The sequence below is a fragment of the Ammodytes marinus genome (genome assembly GCF_949987685.1).
Source record: "Ammodytes marinus genome assembly, chromosome: 17".
In the NCBI taxonomy this organism is placed as follows: Eukaryota; Metazoa; Chordata; class Actinopteri; order Uranoscopiformes; family Ammodytidae; genus Ammodytes; species Ammodytes marinus.
This window is the reverse complement of record NC_137221.1, coordinates 24447164-24464583: the sequence shown is the minus strand read 5'-3', so window position 1 is coordinate 24464583 and position 17420 is coordinate 24447164. Positions and strand designations below refer to the sequence as shown.

At 42.9% G+C, this 17420-nt stretch overlaps 1 protein-coding gene across 3 annotated transcripts; it reads right to left on the bottom strand.

Annotated features, from left to right (window-relative positions):
- Window positions 1–873: 873 nt before the first annotated feature.
- LOC307264663 (homeobox-containing protein 1) lies at window positions 874–17166 on the bottom strand. Of its 3 annotated transcripts, XM_080046124.1 has the most exons (11): window positions 16946–17166; window positions 15747–15864; window positions 13735–14212; window positions 12762–12847; window positions 11589–11699; window positions 9335–9541; window positions 8307–8463; window positions 6578–6660; window positions 5280–5375; window positions 3442–3560; window positions 874–2750 (listed from the first exon to the last, which is right to left on the bottom strand). In XM_080046124.1, exons 2-11 carry the CDS (start codon window positions 15829–15831, stop codon window positions 2604–2606), a joined length of 1569 nt encoding a protein of 522 aa, XP_079902250.1. In that variant the 5' UTR covers window positions 15832–15864; window positions 16946–17166; the 3' UTR covers window positions 874–2603. The 3 variants fall into 3 exon arrangements, with proteins under 3 accessions (XP_079902250.1, XP_079902252.1, XP_079902251.1); XM_080046126.1 differs by lacking the exon at window positions 9335–9541; XM_080046125.1 differs by lacking the exon at window positions 16946–17166 and having other exon boundaries at window positions 15747–16222.
- Window positions 17167–17420: the final 254 nt, after the last annotated feature.

Below are 17420 nucleotides of genomic sequence, written 5' to 3'. Positions count from 1 at the left end.
ACTAAGGTGTGTTGGCTACATATCTAAGTTAAAATATTTTTCACCGTGGTTCATCTTCCCGACATCATTCACTGCATACAATCATTTAAACATGTCATTTGAAATTAAATAGTGATCTACAAGACAAGCGAAACAAATACAATTTTAAGAACTTAATCTATTATGCTTCCAACATGTCTTCTTTCATAGCCTACAAATATAAATAAAAAGGTCCAAAGTTTAGCTTTTTATTAGGGCTGTCAAATGAACGCGTTCATTTTGATTAATTAATCACAGAAAAATTAACGCATTAATTAACAATTAACACAGATTAATCGCACTTCTATAATGCCCTTTGACCCGGTGCAAAAGAGGTGAGACTGTAGCGGAGCTGCACCTGTAGCTTGCAGACACGGCCCGCACGGGATTAAAGAGTAAAGAAAGAAGCAGGGGAAAGGGCCGAGGGCTCTATTTAGCCTGCTTTTTTTTTTTACTGCGCTAGTTCCTAGTTTTACATCATGTAGAAACCTTGCTGAGGGAAGGAGACCCTATGGACAGAAGTTATGAGAGACGGAGAGACGGAGAGAGAGAGTGAGAGAGAGAGAGAGTGAGAGAGAGAGAGAGAGAGAGAGAGCGAAACAAACTGTAGGCAATACAGTTGTTTATAAACAGGCATAAAAGTGTCATATAAGGATGTGATTCATTTAGATTAATTAATCACAGAGCCTGTAATTAATTAGATACATTTTTGTAATCGCTTGACAGCCCTAGTTTTTATTTGACTGGACGTTTTCTTGGACAAAGTTTCCTGATTGCGACCCTACAATCACTCAAAAATAAATGCAGACACATCAGAGCCATTGTTTACAATTTTATTGTTTTCTGGTTGTCAGATAAAAGCAGATAGAGAGGCGAATAATAATCAGTAAGAGCGTGCAGCTTTGGGGGTCCTGTCCAAAGCCGGACGAGAGAACTGTCTGAAGTGAGTATACGTGAACAATTCTGGGCAAACCCCATCGTCATTAATGCTACATAACACTGTCAATATCAGAAACAGTTACAATACTGGCTGTGAGCCTGTAACACATTCATGAGACAGTTAGTCTGAGGTAAGCTAGAGTTGGCTAGTGTTGTACTGAGCAAATAAACATCTATACTGTATATCTATACTGTAGTGACTGAGTCATGTCCTGTTCATGTGAGCACAGTTTACTCTGTATCTCTACCTTGGCATAGCTTTGGCATAAGGAGGTAACATGGTAGCGCCCTGGTAGGGGCCATTTGAGAACGTCTTTGTCCATTTCATGAACATTAAGGGAGCATCTCCCAAGGCCTTGGGCCAGTAAATATAGGGGACTTACGTGATGCAGAGGTTAAATCAGGTATTCAGATTTCAAGTTGACAAATAAGTTTCTATACAGTGCTAAAGTCACTGAAAGGAAAGCACCCACAGACGTGTATATCCCCTGGGCTATGTACATGTCGAATGCAGGTACTGTTTGTAACAGTCCCCTCATTTAATTATAGTGAGATCCACTATTAAGTGCAGCTTTGCAGTCATACAAACTTACAAGAGCTTAAGCTTTAGCTTATTCCAATAAGAGAGAAGGTGCTTTGAGCAATCTATTCATGTGTCACATTTTGTCACATTGGTTTTTAGCCTTCTTTCAAATGTTAACAAATAAAAAACATAAAAAAATCTGAATAGACTTATAGAACTAGTCTAGCTTCACTGGCTGGGTGGAGGGTTGAGACAAGACTTTGAAATGATGAGCGACTACAAAAGTGACCAGCAGCATTCACTTAGTATAACAAAGAAGACAAAAGAGACACTTTAATATATTGTCCTAGGCTTGTTCTGCTAATATAAAAAGGTATAAATAACACGTCCTGTTTTGGTTAAGCACAGTCATGATGAATCAAATCAAACAAAATAATATGTTAAGACACCTCTTCATGGTTTGAAGGAACCCATTCTTTTCTCTTGGGATTACCTGAGATTCCAGTTGTCCCTCAGGGCTTTAAGGATTTGATAGCAACAGCACTTGTTGATTGCATCAATGCAACTGATTGAGGTTTAGAGTCTTAAGAACCAATAGGAGTCAAAGACATTCAAGCAAGCAGACAGCACTTATAGTCACCATAAAGTAGATCCTCGATACCAAACTTTATCCCCCCGCACCCAAACACACCTGACCTGCAGGCTGAGCACATTCATGTCACCACAGTCCATCCAACAACCACTCTGTGTAAAAGGCTTAAAACAAGGCATGTAGCAAAGAAAGAGAAAAGGCTTAGCTTAAAAATGGGCGAGGTATCCTTTACATAATTCTCCCTCTAAAAGGAATTTAGGCTTTTTAATACCATCTTGGAATGCACTATATATTGATATATATATTGTATATTGCCGTTAATATAAGCAGGATTACTGTTGATAAATACAGTGGCCCCCCTTTCCATTGGAGGCACGTCAGCGAGCTTCAGCCCCCTTCTCCCTTTAATTTGTGGGTGCCATTAGCCCCCAAAGGCCCTACATGGGTGGAGAAGGACATACTTATTGTATTCCTATAGTTTTATCTGATTGAAATTCAAATACGATGAGTCCAAACTCCACCAGCTTTTGGTCACTCTTCGTCCACGGTCTCCCTTTTTGAAAGAGGCTCTTTCTGATCCAAGACCTGAGGGGCGGGGCTTGGCAGGGCCGCCACCTCTGTGGTAGCCAATGAGGAGGGGTCCTGTTGCTCCACAATCCTGAGGGAAGAGGTCTCATCCTGTGGGAAAGCAAAGCGTGTATGAGCAAAACATTTAGATGTTAACCTCTCTTGATAAAAGTAGCTACGGGGAACATAGAGTTTGAGCTCAAGCGCGAGCATTTGTTTAGGAAGCGAGTGAATACGTCAATGAAGAAGGACCACAGATGCGTCAAAATGAGGTAATGTATTTATATGTGACTTTGTAAGATTAATAATGACTGTATAAATGTATCATTATTTTAGCTGATGGGTATCGTTAGCTGTTAAAGATAATTTATGATCATCATAGGAAAAGTTAGACTGTTAAATTATAATTTTAAAGTTCCCCGTAGGAGGTTAGTATACAGGTGTTTGGTATAAAGTGAGACAACTCGGGCTCATTGATCTTTACTGTCCCGACCGGCAGTTTTGTTTTCACACAGGTCAACTGTTCCCACCTTTCAAACACAAGTGGAAATGATAGCATTCATTATGTCTGTATTCTATTTATGTGAACCAGTGGGAGGGTCCTGTTGTTATCCAGGTTTATGGCTTATATTTCTCTATACACACACTTGTCAATTTGAAAAGGCGCGTGTTGTTTTTGTGGTACTATAGCCATATGAACGTGTGTTATTATGAGTGCTAAACATCACTTCATCAGAGCCCCCTTTTACTTGCTGTCTGTTTTTCGGTTTTCCTTTGGTAAAGTGGAACAAAGTTGACTTACCTGCTCTGAGAATCGATGATTCACTTGGTCTGCAAACTCCTGCATCTCTCCCTCCTCCCCATTAGAATGGCAGCTTGGACTTGGCACCTCAATTCCATGGCTTTCCAAAATGGCAGCTTCTGGTTGTTTTAAAACAGGAAAATAGAGGTAAGAGACCAAAACACTGGAAGTATACAGTCCCCTTCAAAAGTATTGGAACAGTAAGGCCAATTCCTTTATTTTTGCTGTAGACTGGAAACATTTGGGTTTGACACCAAAATATGAATATAAGACAATAGATCAACATTTCAGCTTTCATTTCCAGGTATTTACATCTGGATCTGATACACAACTGAGAAGATATCATTATTTATAAAGGAACACCACATTTTTAGGTGAGCAAAAGTATTGGAACAGATACACTTAAAATAAATTTAAGTAAATAAGACTTAATGTTTTGTTGCAAATCCTTCCCTTGCAATAACTGCATCAAGCCTGTGACCCATTGAGATCACAAAACTTTTGTATTCTTCTTTTGTGATGCTTTTCCAGGCTTTCACTGCAGCCTCTTTCAGTTGTTGTTTCCTAGTCAGGGATTCTGGAGAATGCTTTTTGTCAAAATCTGTGAAAATCTCCTCATGATCCGCTACTTGTCCATACTGTGTGTGCGCTGAAAAAAAGCAAGTATTGATACAGTGTGTAGGCTCTGCTAACAGGCATTTGCTAGCTACGGTAGGATCCCTAGTTTACATACCTATTTACTGAACCTAGGCCGTGTATTAACACCAGATTCTTTTTAGGGCACACACAAAGTCGTCAAAGTGATTTTGACAATTATGGTATGACGCATGATTGTAGTATGTTGCACGTGTATGTTGTTATTTCGGCGTAAATATCACCCATTATCACCGTGAGATCACAGTAGAATCTGTATTTTCTCTGTATTTTGCATAGTTAGTATATAAAATGGATGTAGCATCCGGGCTGACCTCAGTTATTCCATCTGCGTCCAATCGTCCTGGCCTATGCGCGTCACCATCTTGTCAGATTTGTACTCCGCATCATTTCCTCTTACCGAAAAAGAGCATTGATGTGACGTCGGGGGGAGGGAGATGCAGCCATCTAGCTGACATATACCTCCGAGGCGAAGTGAGGGCCAGTGGGCGGCTAGCTGTCACTCAAGAGGCCGCGCCCCTAATTATTCATAACATTTAACCTCCAATAGTTTAAAAGCTAACGTTATCCTTGTCATGGAGATATGACCTAAACATGCAGACTAGACTAGTTTGTTGGACCAGGGCGTAAATAGGTTTAATAATGCTGTAAAAACGGCCTTTTTAATATGGGAGTCAATGAGAAATTGCTCTGTTTTGGTACCACCTCTTAGTGGCCACTCGGTGAACTTTATTTTTTCACTTCCGCATTGGATGCTGGTAGAACTCAGTGTGGTTGGGGCTTGGTATTTTGCCCTTATCGATACAGGCATTGTAACAGTAGTTTGCCTGTCATTAGCTCAAACACCTGACAAAGCATTTATTCAGGCTTTTTACAATGTGGCATTATGATGGTGTTATTTCTGCGTACTTTTCGTACATTTATTGTAGCAAGATCACAGTGAAATCTCTGTCTTCTCCTGGAGAAGACGGAGATATTCACCAAGCTGAGCGCGAGCTACACTTCTCGGTGATGGTGTGTTTAATGACATGACGGTGGTGGGTGTTCCCACGCATCTCAGGGAACACAACAGGTAGAGAGCAGAGATAGGTGTAGTAGAGTTCCTCTCCATTTGTAGTACGATGGAGAGGATCGGATCCACTCTTTAGGACCTGATGCTTTGGAGAAGTTTGTGAGGTCCTTACCGATATTTGCTCTTCTCTTCATCTCCTTCCGACGGTTGGCGAACCAGTTGTACACCTTTAACGCCGTCACACGCTCAAACTCCGATAGCTTACAACCTGGGTGATGAAATACACAACATCTCTCATTTAAAGTGCCGGCAAGCATGGCAAAATCACAGGCAGTCAGTGTCACAGGGATTACAGACTTAATTCTACATAAAAGAAGGTCCTGGTGTGGTTTTAAAATGGCCAAATAGTGGTACTAGTACATAATACCAGTAATTACAACTACTAAAAGTCCTGCACTTTTTCTACAATGCATTCACTTTTGCAATCTTCGTCATTTTTCTTAATTCATTTTATTGTAAGACATGTTGTCGAGTGAATCTCTTAGTCTTCTTTTTGTATGAAAGGTGCTTTATAAATAAAATTGCCTTTCCTTGCTTAAAACCGACACTTGCGCTCAATAGCATTTTGATTTATCCATGTACACTCCTGAACAAAATCTTAAGATCGGGGGAAAATTGTAAGTATGCAAAAAGAAGAAACGGGAGCGAGAGACAAAAAAAAACTAAGTTGTCATTTTATTTAAAACTACTGTTTTATACAGACTGTTCATCAGCTGATCAAAAGTTTAAGACCATAGCCTTAGAAACGAAAAAAAAATTAAAAAAAAGGACGGTAGTCGGTAGGCCCACCGTTTATGTTGATCAGTTCAAAACATTGAGTGTTTCAAGGAGGCTGGTGGGAACGTTGCTCCATGGGGTGAAGATGGCTTCATGAAGGGCATCCACGGACTGGAATTGGCATCCGTTTTTGTAGACTTCGCTTGCCATCCATCACCAAACGTTCTCAATGGGATTTATATCAGGAGAACACGAAGGATGGTCCAAAAGAGCAACGTTATTCTCCTGGAAGAAGGCCTTGGTCAGGCGGGCGTTGTGAACTGCAGCATTGTCCTGTGGAAAGACCAAGCCATCACCGCACAGACGAGGGCCCTCAGTCAAGAGGGATGCCCGCCGCAACATCTCCACACAGCCAGCAGCCGTTTGACGCCCGTGCACAACCTAAAGCTCCATTGAAGTAAAAAGCACCCCAGACCATGATGGAGCCTCCTCCACTGTGCCACGTAGAAAACATCTCCAGTGGGAGCTCCTTGTCATCGTTGGAAGCCAATTTTCCCCCGGTCTTAAAGATTTTGTTCAGGAGTGTATTTATGATTATGTGCCATTTCAAATAAGATGGATGACAGACTTTTATTCAAGTTGGCCTAGGAAGGACATTTGTGAGAGGAACAGTTGCGTAAAGCCTCTTACTACCTGGTTTCTGTATGACGGAGTTACAGGCGCCGGCGATCTCCTCTCGCTTGGCTTCATCTGGGTACTGGTTCTCCATGAAGAAACTGGAACAGATAAAACAGCCACAGTATTGGAAATCGCTCAATCATACTGCAACACAGGCTACGCATTTATTGGATGATGGCACCAGTCTGTGCCGCACGCCCTCATTTTACACCTCATAAAGTTTTAGTCTTTGTGTTTTACCAAAGTGTGTGTGCGTGTGTGTGCGCGTGTGCACGTGCTTGTGTTCTCTGCAAAGGAATAGATTTGTGGATCCATTAAGTGGATTGATTTCGACAATTCGAGCATTGCAACGAGTAACCATTTTCTTCAAAATGCCTTTCTTCAGAATGTTACCATACTGAATTATCGCTATATTGTTTTTGTATATATTGTCCTATTTCCATTCCAATCCATTGTGTCCTGAATAAAGTCATTATATTTAGTTTTTCTTCCCCTTTCATCTCCAAATTCCCATTCCTAACGTCAAGTTGCTTCATACCCCCAAAGGCTGAAAAACAATCGTTATCTCAACTTACAAAACACACGGGGATCAATTCCTTCCTCTCACCCTCTGAGTTGCCCTATCTTGTCCACACACACACACACACACACACACACACACACACACACACACACACACCATCATCTTCACCTCTACTGTATCGTCCTTGGATCTAAACTAGCTCATAAGGATCAGCACTGCAGCAGAATTGCGTAATCTGTGGGCACTGCTGGTGAGTGTGTTTGTCTGAAGGCCTGCGTGGTCTTATTACTGTGAGTGCCCAGACTGCACCCTATACTTACAGCGGGCCATGGAATAGAGAAATCAATTGCACACAGCCGGGTAGGACTGTACTGGACTGAGGGAATGCACAATCCTTTTTCTCTGCATCCTTCTGAGCTACTGAGAATACGGACTGGGACGAACATGGCACAGATAAGCAGAGACAGAATACAGATAATACAATAAAAAGAGCATAATAAAGTGAATGGTAATGCAGGAGGTCGCGACAGTAAGGCAGTAAAGGACATGTCTCCCTATGAAGGTTATTATTATTGATTATAACCTCGAGTAATGCTGCAATCCTACCATGTGTGAATAACTATCCATGTATGGGAGGCCATCAAAAACACAGAACCTCTCTGTAGACAGCGGTTACTCATGATCCAATTTTTTTTAAAGTTCAATGCATTGTGTGGGACACTTTAGTTTACAGCAACCCCAAACACAAATATTCTTTTTTAAGATTTGTTTTCACATGATTTAATGTTGAATATCTGTGAGGTTTGGAAAGGTAGGACGATGAATACAAATGATTTGTGTATCTGGATTTCCGATTGGCCTTTGGCAGGTCGTGACTGTGAAAAAAAAATTGCTTTCACTATCTTTGGACATTTTATAGACCAAAATATTAATTGATTAATTAATTAGTTAATTGGAGTAAAATAAGCACAGGATTTTTTTTAAATAATAAATAAAAACACAGTAGTTACTTGCAGCCCTAGTTCATTTAAAGACGTTAACATTTGCTTTGCTGGACCAGGTCTTTAATTGTTAGTGATGCTGCTCTTTTTAAGTTGATATAATGTCGGTATATTAAAAACATAAAAATCTATATTTTCCCCATTACGTTTTTCATACTTCGTGAGCACAGAATAATAGATAACGACTAAAAAGGTAAATTGTGTTGTGCACTTCCTTCACCTTTCCATGATTGATTGGCACTCCTTCCTCCAGGTGAAGCGGCTTCCTCTGCGCAGCCTCAGAGGCCCGCCCACCATGGCCGCCCTGTCACCAGCCAAGATCCCCGTCCTCCAATCAGGTTCCTCCTTCACCAACGAGCGCATTGATAAGGTGGCTCCTGGGGGGGAACAGAGCACACGCAGCAATTTAACTGTTGAGAGTTTATAGGAACAAAGACGGTGATTGATTTTAGACTGCAGCTGATTCTAAACCTTTGCGTACAACCTTTTGTATTTCAGTGAAGTCAACTCTCACGGCTCTAGCGTCATTACTTTCTTTCATTCAAAACACACCACCTAGTTCAGTTGTAATTCATTTATCATTATATAAACTGGGACGCTGTTCAGTGGAGGAAAATGGATGGTCGGGTCAACAATTAACAAGGTGGAGTCAGTCCTGGAGAATGCTTGTTGTCAATTTCACTTTGTCGAAATCAGTGAATTTATCCTCACTACTACCTGTCCGTACTACGGGCGGATTAAAAAAAAGTCTAGTGTTAATACACAGGCTAGGATCTGTAAACAGGAATGTTGCTACCAGCTGCAGAGGGCCCCCTTTGTTTACATAGCCTTTGTATACATTCCAGTTTACAGAGGCTAGGCTGTGTATAAACACCAGATGTTTATTCCAGGGCAAATACAGTACGGGTACAGGTTCCTGAGGAGATATTCACCGAGTCTGACAAAAAGTGATTTTGACAATAAGCATTCTCCAAGATGCATCTTCAAGTAATATCGCAACTCCTTCACTTCATTCAAGTTATATTTGACCTCACACATTAACTGGTGCGACATCATGATCCAGACACTATGGCAAAGTCTATAGGACTTTAAATAGTACAATCCTCATTTGCCATTTCAGACGATTGAAATGCATCCCAAGCTGACAAAAGGTATCTTGGGCGGTAAATGTCATGCAGGCGGGCTGAGGAGCAGTGCGTCTTGTGAGGCAGGCTGGGGAGCCAGGGGCAGGGAGGGAGTGGAGGTTACCTGGCTGGGCCTGGGCGGCAGCAGCAGCCGCAGTGTACCAGGGTAGGAGGTGCATCAGCAGCTCTCTCTGCCTGCTCCACACAGGGTTGGAGTTGGGGTTGAGGTTGGTGTTGGGGTTGGGGAGGCTGCCGCTCGCCCCTGCTACTGTCCCGTCTCTGGCCCTGGGCATGGGACTCACGCTGTGCTGGCTTTCACTCCACCTCAGCCCTTCAGTTCGGGACAAAACCAATGGTCAGGCAGGCCACAGCCAGGGATTAGATTAATATACACACCAGTTTTTGGGTTAATTAAGTAATTGGAACTTCTGAGTTGATTGGGGTTAACTGGAATACTCCTGTAGACCTGCCTGGCAGTTTTCTGTCAAAACAAATGTTTGCTTTATAATGTATTCTAATATCCGCCAATTAAAAATAAATTGAAAAAGCTGGATAGCTGGGGGCGGCCTTAGCTCAGTTGGTAGGGCGTCCCCCCCATGCAGCGGACCCGGGTTCGATTCCAGCCCGCGGTCGTTCTCTGCATGTCATTCCCCTCTCTGCCCCATTTCAACTCTTATCTCTAGACTATCAATAAAGCATAACAATGCCAAAAAAAAAAGAAAAGATGGATAGCTCAGTAAGCAACACCACTGACTTTGTTACGGGAAACCAGAGTTCAATTCCCGGTCAGGGTGGGGCAACTCGACTGGGGGTCCTTAGGCAAGGCCCTTACTGCTAACTTCATAGCTCAAGTTGTATGTAGCTTTTGATAGAAGTGTCTGCTTAATGACATGTAAAGTAATGTGTTCCAATTTGCCAATTAAAAGTCTATTTAATAAGCAAACACTGTTTCATGACGGGGCAGGTCAATAGGAGCCTATGTTGGAAGCGAAGCATTGTGGCCACTGAGGAAATTAGTTGTTGTTAGTATCACTTTTATCATCGGTCTGTTAGCCATGTAGGAATGAAAACCAGCACCGGAGTACCTCCAGCATCAGGGCTGAGAACTCAGGCAAAAAGCTTGGGCGGGTTGGGAGAAAGAAATCAAGGATTCGGATGAAGGGGGAAGAGACAGCAGGGTCAGCAGATGGTCCATCGGTGGCTTTGTTTATTTCATAGAACTGATAAAGCAAATATATGACTTTGTGACAGGATGTATTGCGATGCCAATGCATGCTGAGCATCTTTAGCAGTTACACATTTGGTTATGTTACAGCTGTTTAAAACCCAAAAACCAAACTTCTTCAGCATCTGTGTCAATGTATCGGAGGACATGGAGAGGTCAGCGCCGACCCAAGCCGTTACTCTAGCCTGCACAGTGCAACCGCAGTCACCCACTTCAGTTTCATTCCCAAACCAGAATGCCTTAATATTATTGATTAGCATCTCCTGTGACAGGGCTACCTTTATCACTTTCCTTTCCTCTGAAATTGTAGATTTTTCTGGTGTCCTTTGCTGACCTCACAGCTCTCGAGGGCCAGGAGGGAGTTAGCGGGTGAGATTGGAAGTGTGTGTGTGGGTTCGCCATGCAGGAGGAAGCGGGTAAAGAGGGGATCAGATGAAAAGGGCAAGGCTGGCAAGCAGGGGTTCACATTCACAAACGACAAAACATAAGCCTTGTTTCGACTGAGAGGTGCGGTTCTGTACGGGTGAGGCACGTATTTATTTGTGTTTCCAAAATAAGCGTAAAATGGCCGGACATTTTTAGCCCAAAAAGGCTGAGCTACAGACTGCAGTTCGTTAATTGGCCGACAGACTCATCATTTCCGTGCAAGAGATAAACTGCTGTGTATAATCACCTCAGAAAGAGGGAAGAGTCTTGCATAGAGAGAAAAATGTCGGCACACAGCCCTTTGTTCATTGTGTGGCTTTCTCTCTCTTTATTGAATCAAATCTAATCAGCGGGCTACACCGTGTCCCGCTGCTATGACGTCACAATAGCTACGTAGCTCTGGGCAGTCAAAAGCAAAGCCAGAGCTAGGGTTAGCGTGCCGTGTTGAACCAAACCGTGCTGCTCAGTGGAAAACCAAGTCAATATTCCCTCATTCACACAAGCCCTCCTTTCCTACCTTATCTAATCTATGATCCATTACCCTTAGACATTCAGCTTTGAGGTGCCGATCTGCACTTCCTCACAATTAGTCTCTCTGTAACTAACATCCATAATGTGCAACAACCCTGTGCTGTAGTAGTCAAAGTCTACCCTGCCTCGTATTACCTGTCTCCCCCCCCCCTCCCCTCTCCTCTCCAAACCCTTGACCCCAGGCCCCTGCTCTCACCTGGGTTATTCCTCTCCAGCAGGTACCAGCGGTAGAAGGCTCTGCGCTTGGAGTCGCTCATCTCCAGGCCTTGTTGCAGCAGCCACTGGGAGATGTAGCTCTGGCTGATGCCTGTGTGGTGTGTGTGTGTGCAAGAGGAAATGCATGTTATCTAAACACATAAAAAGAAACATTGATTTATTTCATGGTGCAGCCAGTGTGCGTCTTCACTAGTGAGGTGGGCTGTGAGCCAGCTCTGGGATAACTCCTGTTAAGCTAATGAAGGCATTTAAATATCAATACTCTTAATTAAGGACGTGATTTGGTGCAGTTCCTTTTCCGGGAGGGATTGGTGGAGGGGGGGGGGGGATGTCTGACGTGAACATGCTCCTGCTTGTTGTTAAGTTCAGCGTTATTTGCTAAGAAGCAATGTCTTGACTGTGGAGGCCACAAAGCCTTCCCTATCTACTGATACATGGGTTGCATTATCAATACCAACATCAATACCCTTTATCAAAGGCCCATTTACAAAGTTTAGTCTTATTTAGCAGAAATATATCTTCTCTCAAACCCTGGTAGCCTATATTTTAGTCATTAAATAAAAGGGCTGTTTACTGAATATTGTACCATATGTTGTATAATGGAGCAAAATTGATCCGTATGTAAGGCAAGGCAAGTTTATTTTTAGAGCACATTTCGGACACAAGGCCATTCAAGGTGCTTTACATAAGCAATAACAAAATACAACAAGTAAGAACAAAATACATCAAGCATAGAGCACACATTCCAAAAAAATAAATAAAAAAAATAAAAATTAATTCAAAATGAGAAATTAAAATTTCAGGTTAAAACGGAAACAGAACGGTCTTCAGACCTGATGTATGGGTGCATATTATTATATTTAAAAGCAGTTTGCTAGGTGGCCAATGAGCTCCAGCACGAGCAAGCAAGCTGGGCAACCAACGCAAGCCGCAGCGCTTTATTAAACCTCAGCTGCCAGCAGTGATCAGAAGGAGAAAATAACTCAGTTGAAGAGATCTACTCCTATACTGCACTGTGGATAACGCTGGAATTCACAGGTAGTATAACTGTAGCACAGGGTGTTTTCTACTCTTTCATGTTAGAGCACAGGTTCTTGCTGGTTAGTGACATTTAACCTGTGTCCTTGTAAGCGTTGTAAACTGCAATATCTACCTGTGACTTGGCCTACGATCGCCTGAGAGATCCTGCGATTGTTGAGGAAAGTCTTGATCTCTTCTTTCACCAGGTTGCTGTCTCTCCTGTAGTAAAAAAAACAAAAAAAAACAAGGTATCACAACTATAAGAAGGATTACACGGTGGTTAAAGCACCATGCCTTTGCTCTGACTAACCTTATTCACTGGTGCTTCTCTTTTTTCAGCCATCCCTAAACACCTGACCTGAATTAACTCCGCTAGAGTTCTGGAGAATAAGCCTGCATCCCTGGGGACAGAAGCTGTCATTATCTGACGTTATAATAATAATCTCTCTTTGTCTCTACCATTCTTCTGGTCTTGCTTTCCAACTCATCCTCGCTCGGCGCTCTGATAACACTAAAGTCTCGTTTTCCCCATTGAGCGGTGCGGCTCGGCACCCATTCATTTGCGTTTCCACTGTCCAACGTTGGATAGCGTGACAAAAAAAAAAGTGAGCAGAGCCACACCCATTTTTGTCACCCGTTTAGTTGGGGTACCAAGATGTGCCTAAGGGTCACAAAACGGGTGATTGTACACAGAATCATTTCTTCTTCTTTTATACTTTATTTATGGATTTGTTTTATAGAACATACACAAAAAAAGAAAATAATCATTTCTGAGGGGGATTAACCACTGTGAGTAGTCACCTCCCCGGCAAGAGCAAAATTACTTTCATTTAGAGAAAAATGGCGAGCAACGCTTTGTTTATAGTGTCCCACTGCTACAATGTCACGATAGTCATGTAGCGGTCACGGTCAGCACCGTTCGACGGCTCTGACTCTTAGACTGTATATACTCTAAGCTGTTTTGCTTTAACCCCTCCTACCAAGTAAGGGTGCTGTCAGCAGTGGAAAAGCAAGCCAGATCTAGGGTTACCGTGCCCTACCAAACCGTGCCGAACCGAACTGTGCTGCTCAGTGAGGAAACAAGGCCTAAGCTCCAGCAGGCTCACCTCATGTACTCCTCCACCTTCTCCTCCAGGTCCCACTCCTCCTCTCCCATCATGTCATAGCTGAAGGAGCGCTGCTGTGCGGCCTGGCTGGGCGGGTAGAGGGGCGGCGGCGACGCCTCGTAGCTGTTGGTAGGAGACAGCGCGGCGCCGTCCAGCCCGGAGGTCTGCGTGGTGGCAGAGGCCAGGGAGAGCGAGGAGGAGGAGGAGGAGGAAGAGGAGGAGGGGGCTGGAGCTCCGGGGTTGTTGGTGGGGGCACTGCTGTTGTTTGACGGGGTGACTGGGTGAGAGGCACAGTGTGTGGGCTGAGCTGCTGCCTGCCGCTGCTGCTGCTGGTGGTGGTCGGGGTCCAGCCTCTCCAGGGACTCCAGAGCGTGGAGGATCTGAGGTTTGGTCATCCCAGACAGACGCAGGCGCTGCAGCAGGTCGATCTGTTCTATGGTGTAGCGGGGCTCCACCTCGCAGCACTCCATCCTGGCATCTGAGGACACATTGTGGGGGTTGGTTTAATCAAAGTGAAATGAGATGGCTATATGAATTAAAAAGGTGCACTATGCAGTTTCAGGGGACTGGGGTTTGTTTACATTTGCAGAGCCGGTAGGATAGTTTACAAAATATATTTCCTCTACATGTAATTCTTAGTACTGAATAATTGTATCGCTATAAATCAAAACGTAAGAAAAATAATATGTTTGTAAACCAAACTGTGGGCCCTGCTGCTGTAAACAAACAGCAATAGTGAACCAGTTACTTTTCAGGAAGCTTTCTAATTATCCAATTATGTGAACCAACAGAAGCCCTATTAATATACTAAAAGTGTGCAGGTTGATTTCTCACCAGATAAACAGCAACCCCCAAGACTTCAAAAAGTCTTACCAGAACATATACTTCTATATTTATCTCTACTCAGCACGTTTGATGAAACCTTAAATTTAGACAATATGACAAACATGTTCAATTCCTCCAGACTAACTGATAAATGATGAAAGGATTATTAATAGATGAAAACACAAATAAAAAAAGATGTGCGAACCTGAATTCAAACACTAAGCTTCTTTTTGTTTGGGTTTGTTTATTTTGAACACAACACTTAAAATGCAAATGTGAATAAATTAGTTTGGCTTTGCAAATATGTAACATTGAGTGGGTATAATAACAATGTTACTTGGGGTGGACACGCTGCATTCTCCTCTGAAGAACCCTTAGGTCATTCAAAATGTTGGCACCCTTTCAAACACTTGGCACAGACACTTGGAGCTAACCTTGCTCCATTTGTCCAGGGTGGAATACAAGTAAGATCACCCCGACATACATGACCCAACATGGGGGTCCACTCAGCCTAATCACACCCCTTCATCTTTTTTAATTTAAATATACCTGCCGACTGTGCTGTGAATAAGGGTCGTCAGAATCCTTGTCTTACCACAATCCATCAATTGTAGGACTACAGGCTACAGTGTGAAGATCACGCCAAACTCATTTCGAAAATCTATCTTTATGACTGTGACCTTGTCATATTGAAATGGTAGACATCTGGCCAAACTTAACTTCATGTGTGTTAGCAAATCTATTGAACTCACTCTTCAGCGCACAGGTAGGCTATGCTTTTACAGCTGTACACATCACTTACAATTCAGTAGGCCTACACATAAACTAGAACCAGCAGAGCCTAACTTCCTTTGAAAAGTTAATCTTGTTAAATAAAGATGTATCAAATTACGTTAGTCTAAAGATGCCATCAGTCCAATACTGTCACGCATCGACCATTGCTGATAAGCAGTAGGAGAAATGTAACATGCCAGATTTGTATTTATTTGTTTTACAAAGAAATCGGTTTCAAGTTTTGCTGGTTTACTTACAGGACATACTGGCACCGATCAGAGCAGATTAATTTAGTATTAAAATGGATTTTTACTGTGCAGAACTTAATAAATCAGAGCTAAGAGGTTAACTGGTTTTAGCTTAAATAAGTTAAGTTCCACACACCGTGTCCCGTCACTGAGGTGAAGTCTTACCTGACGGAGGGGGGGACAGAGACAGGCGCCCCGGGAGTGCTTCAGCGCGAAGCGGGGTCGCAGCGGGGACACACCACTGTCGCATGGCTCAGCGGCGGACTTCAGCTCGGCTGGACCTCTACAGAGTCACACAGGAGACTTGCTGCAGTGGCTTGCGGTTAAGATGCCTCTATTAGCATGCTGACAACCCCTGAACAGCAGATGACTCACTAGCAGGCTACGTTGGCTAAGCTAACACCGCCAACTCCTGGCTTGCCCCTGAGCACCAGCCTCCCGTCGATAGAACTCTAGATAGCTGCTGGCTACCCTTGTTGTGTCAAGTTACAGTACGAGTTCAATGAAAAAGCGGAAGTAATGTAATAAACGCTCTAAATAAAAGCCTCTGTTGGCATCCTGAAAAAAAACAATGCCATTTTAAGTTGTATGGTTTCTCTAATAATGTTGATTATAAAAATAAACATCCATGATAACGTCTTTTTACCTGATATATTTACAAGAACAGATGGGGCAGTTCTAACAACCAAAACGTTGCTTAAAAATGACTCGTGTTCTAACATTACAGTGATGCCTGGCTGGGATTTAAAGTTGTTGACACTTTACCCTTCAAGGCACATTGGTACAAGTGCCTGCGTTTTAAGTACATTCATGAAGTTATTTATTGTACAGGTAGAGCCTGCCTAAATGATAGGGTAAACAAACTGGGTTAAAAGTAGCCTAAGATATGTTTTACTGTACATGCACCTCTGTCTTGCTCACTCACTAAAGGCATACTGATATATATTAGTTAAACATTAAGAGGACACAATTCAACATAATTCCAGTAGGCCTATGTCTTGCACATGATGCCGATTCAGTCTTCTGTTTCTAAAAAACGATATCCATGTGCACAGATTGTGATTTTGTTTTGAAGGAAACCGGACACATTACTATCGAGTCTGGCCAACTAGACACTAAAACAGTCTGTCTTGTCTACCACAACTTATCTAAAACGTGCACTTAGGAGGTTACAGTGACAGTATTTCAAACGGGGAGCTATGTACGAAACCTTAACTGTTATTCGTCTCTGGCAGCAAACATTTGGTGTGTTTGGCCGAGGGACAGGGATACAGCCAGTCGCTAACGAATTAGCTCGTTAGCTTGTTAAGTTAGCTGATATAGCTAGCACCGGGTTGTCCCACCGCGGGGCACCTCTCTCTTACCTCCCGTTGCTGTGGAGAGATGGCAGCAGCCGGCTGGGCGGAGAGGGAAGACAGACAGTGTAAACTGTAGAGAAAGTGACGGTACGCACCGAGCCCCAACACAGAAAGTAACTCCTCTGTCCGGGGCAGACGGTGAACTAACGAGTAGAGGAGGGTGAACGATGCAGGGTCATACTGTCTTTCAGCTATGCAGTGGGGAAATAGTGTATGCAAATGTTGGGAGTCTGTCTCAATTTATGACCCCTCACCCGATATCATTGTCAAGCTAGCAGGAATAAAATGATGATTTCCGGTTATACTTGTCTATCAAAAATGCAGCAAGTAAATTTAGACAACATAAAGTGTCAACATTAAAGTAAAGCTTACATTTAGCGAAGTTACTTGGAAATGAACATATCATCAAACATTTATCCAGCCTAGTTTTTGTATTGTTAGGGACATCCTTTTTAGACATCTAAAGAGTTTATTATTTTAT

Coding starts and splice junctions, on each gene's coding strand:
- LOC307264663 (XM_080046124.1), bottom strand. CDS start 15,831: ATGCGACAGTGGTGTGTCCCCGCTGCGACCCCGCTTCGCGCTGAAGCA. Junction 12,848..13,734: donor AAGGTGGAGGAGTACATGAG/GTGAGCCTGCTG, acceptor TTTTTACTACAG/GAGAGACAGCAACCTGGTGA. Junction 9,542..11,588: donor GCTGGAGAGGAATAACCCAG/GTGAGAGCAGGG, acceptor CCCGAACTGAAG/GGCTGAGGTGGAGTGAAAGC.